The 16854-nt window shown below is 48.9% G+C and overlaps 1 protein-coding gene across 1 annotated transcript in view; it reads right to left on the minus strand.

Annotated features, from left to right (window-relative positions):
• VRK3 (VRK serine/threonine kinase 3) overlaps window positions 1-16854 on the minus strand; it is a 35491-nt gene that overhangs the window by 9707 nt on the left and 8930 nt on the right. Inside the window, exons 4-10 of the mRNA XM_080908394.1 lie at window positions 8673-8819; window positions 6790-6987; window positions 5802-5866; window positions 4199-4265; window positions 3002-3086; window positions 2307-2412; window positions 1078-1170 (exon numbers count right to left, since the gene is read on the minus strand). Of these exons, the coding sequence (XP_080764520.1) occupies window positions 1078-1170; window positions 2307-2412; window positions 3002-3086; window positions 4199-4265; window positions 5802-5866; window positions 6790-6987; window positions 8673-8819 (761 nt within the window). The remainder of the gene's footprint in view (window positions 1-1077; window positions 1171-2306; window positions 2413-3001; window positions 3087-4198; window positions 4266-5801; window positions 5867-6789; window positions 6988-8672; window positions 8820-16854) is intronic.

A 16854-nucleotide genomic window follows, 5' to 3' on the forward strand; every position in this document is an offset into this window, starting at 1 on the left:
ACCAAGAGGAGGCACACAGACCTGAGGTTAGGGCTGCAGACTCCAGTGTGGGCACCAATGCCTGTGCCGACAGCTGTAGAGGAAAAGACTTGGGGATGACTACTGATTGCAGAAGACTAGGCATAGATTCAGCCACATCCCTACTTTGGACCTCAGGTAAAAGTTAACTTTATGATGAACCAAGTGTGGAGTGGGGACTGCTCACATACAGAGGCTGGGATGAAGAGAGCAATGGAGGGGAAACGGGAACAAGACAAGATATATCTTTGATGAGCTGGAGAGGTGGCCAAGCAGTTAAAAGCACTGGTTATTTCTGCCGCCTTGTGAAGACTCCACAGATGATGACGGCTCCATCAGTGTTTGCTGTGGCTCACACACTCCGGCTCTGACACTAAGCTGGGGATTGAGATTCCAACACACAAGCTGCTTTGTTCTCCTGACCTTGAACTCCCAACTCTCCACTGGTCTCAGCTTCTAGAGCACCACCAGCAGGAGCCTTGGAGATTCCTGTCCGAATGTTAACACTGTCTTTTAAAAAAGGATTTATTTATTTAATGAACATGAGTACACTGTCGCTGTCTTCACACACACCAGAAGAGGGCACTAGGTCCCATTACAGATGGTTGTGAGCTACCATGTGGTTGCTGGGATTTGAACTCAGAACCTCTGGAAGAGCAGTCGGTGCTCTTAACCACTGAGCCATCTCTCCAGCCCAACACTGTCTTTAGCAACTCATAAAGCCCAGGCTAACCCGAAACTCCTTAGGATGCTGAGAATGACCAAACACTGCTGTTCTGTTTGATTACACAGCCCTGGATATACTGGAACTCACCATGTAGACCAGGCTGGCCTTGAACTCAGAGATGACCTGGCCCTGTCCCCAAGTGCTGGGATTAAAGGTGCGCATTACTGCACCCAGCTTAGGGTGACTGCTCCTGACCTTCCTATCTTCACTGAATGATGGACGACAGGTGTATGCCAATGCGCCCAGTTTATGTAGTGCCAGAGATGGAACCTAGGGTTTTATACATGCTAGGCAGTGGAGCCACATCCCCAGCACCCCAAAACTGTGTGTACCTGACTCAGATCCTCTGGATGCACAAAGACATTCTCAGCTGTGAGGTTCCCGTGAACATACTCGTTTTCATGGAGATACTCCAGGGCATCCAGCTGGAAGAAGAAGGCATTGAGGTGTATCGCAGAGCCATGACAGATCGCAAGGGGCATCACCACTGTGAGTGGAGTGTGCTGCCAGGTTCTAGGGTGGCAGTCACTGTGGTGGCATGCCTGTGAAGAATGCAGCGGTCAGCTGGTGTCTGGCTTTTCCTCTATCTCCCCTTCAGCAATAACCAGCATCCTGCACTGTCCGAGCCCTGCTAACCAATGAGTGATTGCGCTCAGTATCATTAAGGACACTCACGAAGGAGCTGTCTTCTGATAGTTTTTTTTTTTAAAGGGAAAAAAAAGCCAACTGTTCTGTCCACCTAACTGTGAGAACAAAGTCACAGAGACAGGACTGGCCGCCCTCTGTCCCACTCCAGAGAAAGCTCAGTATTTGATGACTACAGAGAGCATAAATGAGTGAGTGAAGATGGGAATGAGTGAATGAAGATGGGAATGAGTGAATGAAGGTGGGAGTGAATGAATGAAGGTGGGAATGAGTGAATGAAGGTGGGAATGAGTGAATGAATGAAGGTGGGAATGAGTGAATGAGTAACATCTTTGTACAAGCTGTGGTGGTTTGAATGAGATGTCCCCATAAATAGTCTTGGGCATTTGAATACTTGGTCCCTAGGTGGTGCAACTGTGTGAGAAGCATGAGGAGACGTTGCCTTGTTGGAGGGGTGTCACTGGGGTTGGGCTCGGGCTTCAAAGCCTCCTGCCACTCCCATACACACTGTCTGTGCACTGTGGCTGTGAGATGTGCGTGCTCGGCTACCATCACGGGCTCTCCTCTGTGGAACTGGAAGCCCAGAGTACACTCTTCCTTAAGCAGTCCTTGGTCACAGTGACTTATCACAGTAAAGAGAAGAGCAACTAAGACTGCCTTGGCCCAAGTGGTCTCCTGAAAGGCCAAGGCAGTGTCTTGGCCGAGGCGGTCTTCTACAGCACCTCTTCGTCCCAGCACCTTGCTAGTTCCCACTCATCCTGAGACACGCTCACAGACTATGGCCTGCACCCTCTGTTCCAGGCTGGGCCTCCTGGCTGATCTCATGGGATCACTGGCGCCCTGCCCTCTGAGCTCTTAGTCATCCTGATGGGGAAGCTGAGTTTAAGGAGATGTGGGATGGTTTTACGGTACGTACCAGCCTGCAGGCCACCTGCAGCACACATCTCTCTGATACCACATGCTTTGGGTTGTCATCCAGGGCTGACTGAAGGCTCCTCCCCAGGCTGGGGAACACTAGGAACCTGGAAGACAGAGGACCTGGGGAGCTGGAGGTGGGATGCCAAGCCCTTTGAGATAATCTATAGGGACTGGGCAGGGCACGCTAGGACACTTGTCTCCTCCAGTGCTAATCTACAGCTGTGTCTTCCTGATGCTGGGTCCACTGTCCCCCTTTCCTGTAAGTTCTCACACTGCAGCTAAGGAGACTGAGGGTCCTCATGCCTTAGTTCTCAGCCAAACTGTAAACAAGTCATTTATGGGTACTGGTCCCCACATCCTGGTTCTCAGTGAGGGAGCTGAGGTGTCTCCTGGCCCTGACTCTGCTGTTTCTCCACGCTGCTCTTTTCCCTTCCCACGGCTGCCCAGACTTAAAATAAAGAAACAAAAATGGAAAAGGCAGTTTCAGGGCAGTGGGACTTTGGTCACCTGCTGCTCTGCAAGTCAAGCTGAATAAAACTCATCATGTGGCTAGCTGGACCTCCTCTAGTCATGGGGCACTGTCCCATCCTGAAGGAAGGAAATCCCTCTTCGTCCCCCTGAGAAACGCCTGTTCATGCACCAGAGGGACCATCGGGTGGGGGCGCGGGTGGGGCAGCAGGCGAGGAGGCACACCTGTACTTGTCCTGGTGAATGCCGAAGCCAACACAGGTGGGGATGGCCAGGAGCGGGACCAGGTACTGCTTCTTCCACTTGTTCACTGCGGGAGGCAGAGACTCGGGGTCAGGACCATGGCCAGGGCCAGTCCCACAGGAACAGCCTCTGCCTAGGCCAGAAGCAGAGAACCCAAAGCAGACTCAGGGTCTCTTCGTTGGTCCTCACTGCTATGACAGCCTTGTGGGTGACAGTAAGAAGAGGTGGGGACAGATGGACATATCTGTGATTCATGTCTACCGGGTGACTTCTGAGCAAGCACAAAGCTGGCACGAGGGGAAGAGGTTAACGGCAACAGGGCAGGGCTTCGCTGGGCTCAGCCGGCAGACTGCCTGCCCAGCGCACACAGTAACGTCCTGTCCTCAGCACTGCGGAAGCTACTGCGGTGGAGCAGTAGTAATCTTGTTACTCAGGAGCCCGAGGTCATTCTTGGCTACACTTAGTTCAGAGAACCCAGGACTACATGAGACCCTGTCTCAGAAACAGAAAAGAAGGGAGGGAAGGACAGGGTGATCTCTGAGTTTACATGCAAAGCTGACAAGACAGATAGAAGTCTAGCCAGTGACAGCATCACTGGGCCGCTGTGCTACTGCAGAAGACTGCGTGTGGTAGATCTGGCCAGGTACAGTGGGCAGGGGAAAGCCATGGAGTCTAGCATCCCAGCTACGGCCTAGGAGGTAAATCCTTCCCACCTGGACAGTTTCAGGGCAGCAGCTGGAGAGAGCAGCTGGCAGAGCATGCAGAGTGACACTGTCACACACTCATGTGCAGAGTGACATGGTCACACACTCATGTGCAGAGTGACATGGTCACACACTCATGTGCAGAGTGACACTGTCACACATTTATGCAACCCAGATTAGATGGCTCACAGAACAGAAAGAAATGTTAGGGCACCAAGCATGAACAATTTGGTTAAGTTTCCTAACAATTTCTGATGTCACAGCCAGCACACAGGGTTCACGACAGTCACTACTTGTCTCTTGAGAGCTGCTACAGACCAGGCCCGCCAGTCCTTGAGGCCGGAGGGCTGAGGTGATGGCGGCCAGCTTGTGCACGCAGGTGAGAGATGCACACTCAGGTCTTTGGTCACACCATGAAACACCTCGAGGACGCTGTCACCCAACCCAACTTCCCTGCCCAGTCCCTGTGGAATACCTTGCAGAGGCTTGGCTGCTCTCTGAAAGAAGTTCTGCTCGTTGAATAGGCGCCCATCCTTGGCGTCCTGGGGGTGACAGGAGAGCAGAGCCTGTCACATCGAATTCCCTTAAACAAGGGCCACAGATTCCCAGCAAACACACCCTCTTCCTGTCCTACAGCAGACCCAGCTCCTGGAGTGTCATGGCTTTGCTTCCCAAGGCCCAGCTCTTTGATGATTTTATGGCATGATTCACACATTTGCCAGCTAGATATGTGGCTCTCAGCTAAAATTTTCCAGCCATCTTTTCCACGAGGCATGGCTTCATGTCCAAGCTCTGACCAATGAAGACCAGAACTTCCAGGGAGTTCCAGGTCAACCTAGTCTATGTACTGAAAACCTTCCAAAACCAACAAACCAACCAAACAAACAAAAAAAAAAAAAGGAATGGGGCTGAAGAGACAGCTCAGTGGGTAAGAGAACGCAGCTTTGGTTCTCAGGACCTATTTTCAGGCAGCTCACGACCACTTGTAACCCTAGTTCTAGGGGAGCTGACACACACTTTTGGGCTCTGTGGGCACCAAACATGCAAGTGGTTCAGATATAAAGACAGTCAAAGTACTCAAACACATAAAATAAAATATATATTTTTAAAAGATTGGGTCTTACACACACACACACACACACACACACACACACACATACACACACACACACCTGTCCAGCCCGCTAGCCAGGAATCTATAAATACATATCGATCTATGAATCAGTCAAGTCTAATTTTTTAGTTATACATAGTACTTTTATACACTGTTAAACAGGTTTCTGTCCAACACCCCCCTCTCTCTTCTCTCCTCCTGGTCTCCCTTCCATTCCCTTCCTCTCCCACCTCTACATCCTCTGAATTCTTTAGGACATGGCCTCATGTATCCAAGGCTGATATAGCTGGAGACTGAATACCTGATCCTCCTGCTCCCACATTCTAAGTGGTGGTGACAGGAGTGTACACCGGGCTGTGTGCTGCTGGGGAAGGAACTGGGGCTGTGTGCATGCTAGGCAGGTACATTACCGGTGGAGCTCATCCCTACCTGACTCCCTTTTCTTTCTCCCTACATCTCTTCATTCCTCTTGCTTGTGCTCTCACGCTCTCTTCCAGGCTGCTCTTGGCCACACCCTTCCCACATGATTGACAGGTAAGCTGCACTGCTTGGCAACGCCTTCCCCATACGACAAACTCATATTTCTGAAACCATGAACCAAATAAATCCTTCCTCCCTCGATGTGTTTTACAGGCCTTTTGTCACAGTGACAAAAAGGTGACAATCACACTCTGTATGAAGTGGGCAGCAGAGGGCAGGTAGGTGCAGGAAGCTAGCTGTACTGATGCAGAAACTTGAAGCTGACTGGGAACAGGGTCCCGTGGCCAGGAAACATCAGAGGCAGATGTAGGGACAAGCCTCCCTCTGCTCCCCAAAATGAGAAAGGAATCCTATTGCTATTCCCAGACCAGGAGCACCTGTTTTCAAGGTGGGCTCCCCAGGCTATACCAGGGCTCAGAGGTCAGGGATTAATTTAAAAGCCCCACACCTGCCTTTCTGAGCTGTTTGCTCCTGGACCACTCACCAGTTTGAGTGAGAACCTCCGTTTCTGGGCCCTTGGCTCACAGGGGACGACAGAAGTGGGCTCAGCTGTGGAACGGCAAGAGAGAAACATCAGAACCCAAGGGGAGCGCCAGGGCCATGACCCCCAACCTGCTCAGAACCAAGAGCCAGTTCTCTGGTTCCCACAGGAAGTGCATACTCTGTGCTCAACCTGTCCCTTCCTGTTTCCTGCCTCCCTGTCTTCCTTCCTCTCATCAAAGTTCTAAGGACTGAATCTAGAGTCTTGCATTAGCCAAGCGTGACAGATTTATCAACGTGACACAACCCAGAATTAACTGGGAAGAAAGTCTCAATGAGGGATTGTCTACATTGGTTTGGCCTGTGAGGAAGTGTCTTAATTGACGTGGGACAACTTAGCCCACGTGGGTGGCACCATTCCCTAGACAGGGGTTCCTGAACTGGAATGAATGGAGACAAGCTGATCACAAGTAAGCAAACGCGCATCCTACACTTTTTTCTGTTCCTTATGGTGGTGACCAGTCCTTTGCGTTCCTGCCTTAATTTCCAGGTTATGAACTGGAACTGTAGGCTAAATGCAGCTCCTTTCCCCCCAGTGGCTTTCTGGCAGTGTTTTAGCACCCCACCACTTTCAGCATACTCCAGGCCTGATGCCTCACGACCCTCAGCTTGCTGGGCCTGAGGAGTGACAAGGCAGAAAAAGCACAGTTCAAGGTTCAGACCGATGACCTCCTGAGGTGACGAGGTCCTCAGGGGGGTGGAGCTAAGCTGGAGGAAGGACTTAACTGGGGTATGTCCCTGAAGGCCATCCCTTGCTCTGGTCACTCCCCATATGCTTTCCTCTGGTTCCCAGATACCTGGTGTGAGCTGTTTTCTTTATGCGTCCTCCCTCCTGAGCCCTAGCCCATCTTTCCTCCTCAGTGGGTATTACACTCCCGTCCCTGTGGTGCTCCACTGCATGGGGCATCCCTGTGCACTGGGGCAGTGTGTACCTTCATAGAGAATGCCTTGGTCATCCCGGGTCTGCAGGCTCCCCAGTGTCCAGTGCTTCCCATTCTGGTCTGTCAGCTCTGTCCCCGTGGGCAGAGCCTGGAGTGAGGTGGTCACCCAGCTGCGCTTCAGTGTCTGAGGGCTCAGCCTGTTGGAAACTGGGCTGCCTTTGGGAGGAGTCAGGGGTCTGCTCCAGGTGCCTGCAGGGAGAGGACCCGATAGAGAAAGGAGAATGGAGAGGAGCAATGCCCGAGATGCTGTTCCTGGTTTTGTTCTGGAGTTTTTCCTGACCTCCAAAAGAGCAGAATCTTTGTTCCACGATGTTGGAGAACTTCATGAATCACGGCTGGACCCTGCCCAGTGTGGTGAGGATTCTGACCTAAGCAGTCAAGGTGGATAGCGGGACCAGAAAACAGACAGCTGGAAGAAGTTGGGGAGGCTTTCTGGAGGCGGCACATCAGAGAAGGGTTTTACTGGTTAGACATTCACCCCAAAGTATCCTGAAATGGGTCTTGGCTATGTGCTGAGCTTCGCGTTGAACCCAGGCTTGATCTAGAAGGGCCTCCAGACAGGCTCTCTTTCTTGCCCAGCACTGTCTGGGAAGACACAGATGAGTCCTGTATCTTTCCAAAAATATGCAGGCCAGGAAAAGAGGAACCATAATGACCAATATCAGTGATGAGTGGATCCATGAGGCATGTCTACCAGGGGCAGCGGAGGCCTCAGACAGGCCCACAGGATCAGGAAGCACTCCAAGACATCAGGCGTCTAGATGGTCAGGCGGTGAGTATGGCAAACTGGGGTGAGGGACTAGACTAACAGAGCTTGAGGTGGAAGTACCTCCAGTGGCTTTTCTGTTTACTGGGACATGGAGTCAGAAACACAGTATGTGTTGCTGCCTTGCTGGAATAGGTGTAATCTTGTGGGGGGAAGTGTGTCACGGTGGGGGTGAGCTTTGAAACCCTCCTCCTAGCTGCCTGGAAGCCAGTCTTCTAGCAGCCTTCAGAAGAAGATACAAACTTCTCAGCTCCTCCCACACCAGGCCTGTCTGGTTGCTGCCGTGTTCCTGCCTTGGTGATAATGGACTAAACCTCTGAACCTGTGAGCCAGCCCCAGTTAAATGTGCTTCTTATAAGAGTTGCCTTGGTCATGGTGTCTGTTCACAGCAATAGAAACCCTAAGACGATGTGGCTTAAATATCAGACTAGACATAGCTGGAGAAAAAATTCATGAACTGAAAAATTGAGATGAAGAAATAACTCAAAAACTGAATGTGATGGCACGTGCCCATAATCCCAGTACCCGGAAGGCTGAAGCAGGAGGATTGCTATGGATTCCAGGCCAGCTTAGGCTATATAGTAAGAAACTGTCTCAAACAAACAAACAACCCAAACAAAAGAAAACAGACAGAATGACAACTAATAGCAGGGGACAGTGCTGTCTGTGGAGTGATGAGAGTCAAGGACAAGGCCATGGGCTGTGACGGGTTCACTTGGGGACATGAATGGTCTCTGCAGGGACTGACAAGAACAGGACCCTGGGAAGATGCTGGGAAGAGGTTCATGGCAGCGACAGCCGGCTGATGTTTCTTAAAGTGTTTTAAGTTTTAGATTTTATTTTTAATTATGTATATATGTGTCTGTGTGGCGGCTGGGTATTTTCACAGGAATATAGTGGCCGTGGAGGATAGAGTCGGACACTGGATCTCCAGGATCCAGAGTTATGGGTGGTTGTGAGTTGTCAGAACCAGACACCGAAAACTGAACTAGAGTGAAAGCACTCCCACCTGCTGATCCATCTCTCCAGCCCCTTGTCCCCTTGACCCCAACCATGCCAAATGACCCAGCTTTGTCTCATCCGGAAGAGGACCAGTCCCAGCTCTCACCTGTGGCTCTGGCAGAACTCAAGGTGTCGTCAGACCCAGAACTGTCACAGTCAGAGTGGAGGGAGAGCGGGAGAGAAGTGACAGTGTGTGACCATTTCACTTTCTTGGGGGAGGTTTCAGAACTGGAGTTCAGGTCTCTCCTGGAGCCTACGGGTGAACCAAACGCAGATGAGAAGTCTGACGGAAGGGACCCACATACGGCAGAAGCAGAACTCTATGCTCAGGGTAAGCCATGCTTTCCTGATTTTCATAGAACAGCCCTGTGCCTCCACTGCCCGCTGCCCAGGAGTGCCTGTCTCCCGCCCGCTGACAGAGGGCGTGTCTCCTGCTCTCTCTCCTCCACTAGCCCAGCCTCCTTGTTCACATCTTCCATCACTTGTCAGGCTGTTGTCTTCTGAGCAACTTGTTTTGGGAATTTGAGTTCAATGCATTCACATTATAACACTGTAATGTCCTGTGGCTCCCAGTGAGCGAACTCAGTGCATCAGGTTTGAGCAGCAAGCACCTTCACCTTCAGTCTATCTTGCTGGGTCAGCTATTTGTTTTTAAGAGAAAGATTTTCAGCTGGGCAGTGGTGGTGCGCACCTTTAATCCTAGCACTTGGGAGGCAGAGGCAGGCAGATCTCCGAGTTGGAGGCTAGCCTGGTCTACAGAATAAGTCCCAGGGCCACCAGGGCTACGGAGAGAAACCCTCCCACAGAACACTGTAGGAAGCCGTTGGTGCCAATACGTGGCGCCGGCTTCCCGCCGAGGACTCAGCAAACAGAGCTGTTGCCCAGCCAAGAGACTTAGAGCACATGCACCACATACGTCATAGCCCACTCTCGGGGCACACTAATGACCTACTGGAGGATGCACCAATCAGGTAGCAACACAAGTCTCTTGGGCATATATAAGCAGTGCATTTCTCTCCCACGAGGGACTCCCACATGGAGAAGACCCCTGCAAGAGAAGACCCCTGCAGAAGAGAAGTCCCACGTGGAGAGATCCCACCAGAGAAGCCCCATGTGGAGAAGTCTCCTGCTCAAGAGAAGTCCCCTGCTCAGGAGTAGTCCCCTGCTCAAGGAGAAGTCTCCTGCTCAGAGTGCTGTACAATAAAGGTTGTTCGCAGAAGAATCCTGTTGTTGCACGCCTGTTCCTGCGCATGGGGCGGGCGACAAGTGGTGCCGAAAATCCCGGGAAGCGCCACGGGGACCCTTCAGTGGATCCAGAACTATGAAAAGGTAAATGGTAAGTTCCGACAAACATGTTCCTCTTTGGATTTTACAGGGTGCCAAAAGAGCGTGCCAAAAACTTAGGCATTTCTCTTCTTGGATTTTCTCCGGCAGTAGAAGGGTTATTGCTTGCATTTGTGGTAACTGTTGTAACATTACTGTTGTGGAAGTTATCTAGACAGAAAGTTATCACGTAGCACCAAGAGGGCGGGTCAGAAAGGGAGCATAATGAAAAAGGGAGCGTGCAAGAAAAAAGTAAAAGAGGTAGGCTCCGAGAGGCATGTTCAAAACAAGTCAGAAACGGAGTGAAGTTAAAGGCGGAAAGACCACCGGGAGAAGAGAGGATTGTGCCTGGGGAAACAAAGTGCAAGTTTCCTGGAGAGGATGCTTTGTATCCGCTAAAGGAGCAAAAAGCTTTAGAGCTGGCAGAGAAGGGTCAGAGACTGAATTATTTGAATCTGAGGAAGAAAGTTTAGAAAAAGAAGAAGCAAAAGAATTTGGGGCAGAGCAATTTCAGCCGAGACAGAAAACTTTATCAAAACAAAAAGCAGTCTCTGCTTTTCCACCTCATGCAGAGAGGAAGTGTGAATTCTCCTTTTGTTCACCAGAGACACGCCACGCCCTCAGGCAAATGTTTCCTGTGTTTGAGGAAAATAACAACATCCGCAGTTATCACCCTCTAGAACATAAACAAGTCAAAGAGTTGGCGGAGTCAGTCCGAATTTATGGAGTCACTGCTAATTTTACCATGTCTCTGATAGAGAGATTAACTACAATAGCCATGACACCTGCTGATTGGCAGTTTGTTACCAAAGCTTGTCTCCCAAGTATGGGACAATACATTGAGTGGAAAGCCTTGTGGCATGATGCTTGTCAGGCCCAGGCTCGCACCAATGCAACTGCAGGACAGCCAGCTTGGGATTTCAAGATGTTATCTGGACAGGGACAGTGGGCGATACATCAAACCGCCTATCCCGTGGAAGTCTATGGCCAGATAGCACTTTGTGCTGTAAAGGCATGGAAAGAGCTCACTAATAAGGGAGAAGTGTCAGGAAATCTGACAAAAATTATTCAGAGTCCAAGTGAACCCTTTTCAGATTTTGTGGCCCGAATGATGGAGACAGCAGGAAAAATATTTGGAGACCAAGAACAGGCTATGCCCTTGATAGAGCAACTAATTTTTGAACAATGTACTAAGGAATGTCGTAATCCCATCATCCCCTGCAAGGCTAAAGGATTGCAAACCTGGATTAAAGCTTTCAGAGAGATCAGAGGACCTTTAACTAATGCAGGTTTAGCTGCCGCCATACTACAGGGGCAACGGCAGCTGGGTCTTTTTTAAAAGAGTGTCATTTGCTTTCAATGTGGGAAGCCTGGTTATATAAAGAGAGAGTGTAAAAGTCAGAGCTCTAGATTCAACCTTAAGAGTATTCCTGACCTGTGCCCTAAGTGTAAGAAAGGGAAGCATTGGGCTAATGAATGTAGATCAGTAAAAGATATCACTGGGAGGCCCCTAGAAGCGTCAAAAAACGCACAGCGGGGGCCCCGTCCTCAGGGCCCTCAAATATATGGGGCAACCAGCTCCCCAGTAGTCTGGGAGCAGGAGAACCCCCGCGGAGAGCCACTCCAGGTTCCGCAGGATTGGACCTTCGTGCCACCACCAGAATTGTCCTGACTCCACAAATGGGAGTTCAGCCTATCACTTCTGACTTTCATGGGCCACTACCGGCTAATTCAATAGGGCTGCTTTTGGGGTGCACATCTGCCACCCTTAAAGGTTTGGTAGTACACCCTGGGGTGATTGATCAAGATTATAAAGGCCAACTAAAGATTATGTTTCCCATCTCCCCAGGAGATCGGATTGCTCAATTGCTCATCCTCCCCAGTTATCAGGCCCAATTTGCATCAAACAGGGTGAGAAGGGAAAACAAAGGCCTTAGTTTTTCAGGAACTGACTTAGCATATCTAATAGTAGATTTGAATACTGACCAACCATGAATTTAGAGGTGGAAGGAAAACCCTTTGAAGGACTTTTAGACACTGGAGCTGATAAAAGTATCATATCTACTAAGTGGTGGCCTGCTAAGTGGCCAGTTAATCAATCTTCCCATTCTTTACAAGGCCTTCACTATGAAGCCAGTCCTGCTATTAGCTCTAAGCCATTGAAATGGAAAGCCCCTGAGGGACAACAAGGAACTTTTACACCGTATGTCCTTCCAATACCGTTTAATCTATGGGGAAGAGACATTCTAACAAAACTAGGTCTTAAACTTATGAATAATTATTCTCTGCCTGCACAAGAGATGATGACTAATATGGGGTATATCCCCGGAAGAGGCATTAGCAAACATCATCAAGGTCCTACAGACCCCATACAGCCCACCATAAAATCTGATCGAAGTGGTTTGGGTTTTTCTTAGGGGCCGTTGAGGGGACTATGCCCATACAATGGCTTTCAGAGGAGGCAGTGTGGGTTCCTCAATGGCCTCTTTCCTCTGAAAAATTAGAGGCTGCCCATCAATTGGTAAGAGAGCAATTACAGTTAGGACATTTGGAGCCTTCTAGCTCCCCTTGGAATACTCCAATTTTTGTCATAAAAAAGAAATCAGGCAAATGGAGACTCTTACATGACTTCAGAGCTATTAATGCACAAATGCAACTGTTTGGGTCTGTTCAACGTGGTCTCCCACTTCTGTCAGCTTTACCCAAGCTGTGGGAGATAATTATTATAGATATTAAAGACTGTTTTTTCTCTATACTGTTACATCCCAGAGATAAAGAGAGGTTTGCCTTTACTCTGCCTGCCATAAACCATGTAGAACCTGATGATAGATACCAATGGAAAGTTCTCCCACAAGGAATGGCAAACAGTTCTACTATGTGCTAGCTGTATGTACAACAAGCTTTAACCGCTATTAGAAGGCAATACTTGTCGTTATCCATTTTTCATTTTATGGATGACGTCATTTTATGTGGCCCTAATGTTCAAGACTTAGAAATAGCCTTTGATGATTTAGTTAAGTCCTTATAACATTTTGGGTTAACGATAGCTTCAGAAAAAGATCAGCGATCACAAGTGGGAACGTTCTTAGGAGCCGTCATTCACCCAGAATTTGTTGTACCTCAAAAAATAGAAATCAGGAGAGATCATTTACAGACATTAAATGATTTCCAAAAGCTCCTAGGAGACATTAATTGGCTAAGGCCTTTCCTAAAGATTTCTACTGCTGAACTAAAACCCTTGTTTGATATTCTTGAAGGAGATCCACAGTTAACATCCCCACGGTCTCTGACCCCAGAGGCTGTGGCAGCCTTACAAGAGGTAGAAAAAGCCTTGACTAAAGCTTAGCTAGTCAAAATACAACCTGGTGAACCTTTTGAGCTATGTCTCTTACAGACTGAGAAGCTGCCTACTACAGTATTATGGCAAAAAGGTCCTTTGCTGTGGATTCATCCACAGGCTTCTCCAGCCAAAACTATTGAATGGTATCCCTCAGCTGTAGCCAAACTTGCCTTGCGAGGATTAAAGGCTGCTGTTACTCATTTTGGTACCTATCCAGAAAAAATAGTTATTCCATATACTGCAGAACAGTTACAGACTTTGGCTGCTGTTAATGATGATTGGCCCATACTTGTATGTGCCTTTTCTGGGACATTTGACAATCATTACCCTAAAAACCCAATTTTGACCTTTGCACGCTGTCAGCCTCTCGTGTTTCCTCGTGTGACAAGCGCAGTTCCTCTTACAAAAGGTGACATAGTATATACTGATGGCTCTAAAACAGGACTAGGTGCATATGTACATGAAGGCAAAGTAGTAACCAAACAGTTTGTCCAAAATTCCCCTCAGCTGGTTGAATGTCAAATTGTTCTAGAAGTTTTACGTGCTTTCCCTGGTCCCGTTAATATAATCTCAGACTCCTCTTAAGTAGTTAATGCAGTTAATTCCCTAGAGGTAGCTGGTCTAATTAAATCTGGGAGCCCGGTTGCTTCCATATTTATGCAAATTCAGCAAGAGCTGTTATCCAGACGTTCTCCTTGCTACATCACGCACATTCGTGCCCACTCAGGCCTACCTGGCCCGATATCACAAGGTAATAATTTAGCAGATCTTGCCACCCGAGCTACTGCATTTGCAGTCTTGACCCCTGTGGAGGCCGCCACCCAGTTCCATTCTCTGTTTCATGTGACAGCTGAAACCTTACGTAGGTGTTTCTCCATCACCAGAAAAGACGCCAGAGACATAGTTCTCCGCTGTGGAAGCTGCAGCGTCTTTGTCACCACCTCACATATAGGGGTAAACCCACGAGGCATTTAGCCTCTCCAAGTTTGGCAAATGGATGTCACCCATGTTCCCTCCTTCGGGAAATTAAAATATGTACATGTGTCCATTGACACTTGCTAAGGAGTTATTTTTGCTTCTCCTTTATCAGGAGAAAAGGCTTCTCATGTTATCACTCATTGTCTTGAAGCATGGAGTGCATGGGGTATTCCTAAAGTGTTAAAAACAGACAATGGTCCTGCATATACCTCAGCAAAATTCAAGCAATTTTGCCATCACATGGGAGTTTCACTCCTGACAGGATTGCCTTATAATCCTCAGGGTCAAGGCATCATTGAACGTGCTCATCGCACCCTAAAGGTTTATTTAAACAAAAAAAAAAGGGGGGGATTGAAGAGATACCCCCACACCCAAAATGGCCATTTCTACTATACTTCTTACCTTAAATTTTTTAAGTTTGGACGCTCATGGCCATTCAGCTGCTGAGCGCCATGGACAATGGCCTGTGCCATCTAAAGAGTTAGTAAAATGGAAAGATGTCCTCACTGGTAATTGGAAATGCCCAGATCCTATTTTAATACGATCCAGGGGAGCTATTTGTGTTTTTCCACAGGGAGAAGAAAGTCCAATTTGGATCCCAGAACGTCTAACACGTCGAGTGCTACCAGAACAAGAAGCTGTTCCACCTGCTTCAGATGAGCCTGTCCTGCATGATGATTCAAGCGGAACCGAGATGGAAGATTCTGTCGGTGTTCCCAAAACCGATGCCCATGTGCCTTAATGCAAAATTATTTTCTTGTTTGTTTGACACCATTGAAACCTTTGATGTACTGTTCTTGCCCTTAGACACAGAATTAGCAGGGTTATGGGGATTATAGAACTCTTGCCTTATCAAGTAATTTTGGCATGCTTTTGTGCAGAGAGACTGTGTTTCTGCTCTAGATGGTGTGCAAACTCCGTACTCAACAATAACGTGACATAGCGGTCATAGCACAAGCTCTTGCTGCACTCGAAATGGGCACCTCTCCCTCTGTTTGGCTTAGTATGCTTAAGGAAAAATGTTGGGTCTGTGTATGGATAGCCCCTGCACCCTGAGCTTTACAAGGCATTGCACCAGGATCGGGTGTCCTACACTTAGGCAGCCTTTGCACCCTGCAGGGCTCGTTCCCATTGCACTCAGGAAGGTGCCTTACCCAAAATTATTGCTGATCATGGTCTTGAACCCTAAAGGTCCAACAAGAGCCTGATGGTTGATCGGCCATGTTTTATGTTTTTATTTAAGAGAAAAGGGAGAAATGTAGGAAGCCGTTGGTGCCAATACATGACGCCGGCTTCCCGCCAAGGACTCAGCAAACAGAGCTGTTGCCCAGCCAAGAGACTTAGAGCACATGCACCACATACGTCACAGCCCGCTCTCGGGGCATGCTAATGAGCTACTGGAGGATGCACCAATCAGGTAGCGATACAAGTCTCTTGGGCATATATAAGCAGTGCATTTCTCTCCCACGAGGGACTCCCACGTGGAGAAGACCCCTGCAAGAGAAGACCCCTGCAGAAGAGAAGTCCCACGTGGAGAGATCCCACCGGAGAAGCCCCACGTGGAGAAGTCTCCTGCTCAAGAGAAGTCCCCTGCTCAGGAGTAGTCCCCTGCTCAAGGAGAAGTCTCCTGCTCAGAGTGCTGTACAATAAAGGTTGTTCGCAGAAGAATCCTGTTGTTGCACGCCTATTCCTGCCAGTGGGACATGGGGCGCGCGACAGAACACCAAACAAAGAGAGAGAGCTAAGGCCTTCTTATATGACATATTAGACTCTAGAAGATTCCGGTTGTCCTTCCTAGGCCTCCTAAGTGCGGGGATTACACACATGTGCCACTGTGTCCTGCTTCTGAGTAAATTCTCCAGTTCTATATTCAACTTAATGTGGAAACTCCTAGTTTCTCTGGAAAGTTAGTTATGCCAACGGATGTTTTCCTGGGGCACAGCTGAAAGGATGCCGTGGCAACGCAAACACGTGAAAGGCTGTTTTCCTGAAGCAGACACAGGAGAAAGAATGTCTAGGGCTGGAGAGATGGTTCAGTGGTTAGAGCACCGACTGCTCTTCCAGGGTCCTGAGTTCAATTCCCAGCGACCACATGGGGGCTTACAACCATCTGTCACGAGATCTGGTGCCCTCTTCTGGCTGCAGACATACACACAGGCAGAATGCAATATACATAATAAATAAATCTTTAAAAAAATAAAAGAATGTCTAGATATAGCAAACATGTGAAAGGACCTGTGATGAGGGAGTATAAATCTGACCCCGCAGACAGTGGGAAACAGCACTGAGCCTTGGTTTGATTTGCTCCGCCCGCATTCATCCCTAACACACAGTTATTGGTTGGCCTTATATAGCCTTGTTGAGCTCAACTTGTGATAACACCATCATGGAGAGAGACTCGCCCAAGAACTGCTTCCCGTGGAAGCCTGCCACGTCAGCCGTCTCGTCTTAGGCCAGTTGGTGAGCCTGGCAGTTTCTTCAGGGATTGGGCTACAGCTGCCTGGTGTCTGCCTGCCTGGAGGACTGGTCTGCAGCTGCTGAATCATACTTGGTGTTTGCTACAGGACTCAACTGCTGCCTTGACCCTCAAGGAACTATGCTGAGCAGGTCCACTTCCCCCGCACCCCAGTCACTTTTCTCTTCCATT

The sequence above is a fragment of the Micromys minutus genome (assembly GCF_963924665.1).
Source record: "Micromys minutus genome assembly, chromosome: 32".
NCBI lineage: Eukaryota > Metazoa > Chordata > Mammalia > Rodentia > Muridae > Micromys > Micromys minutus.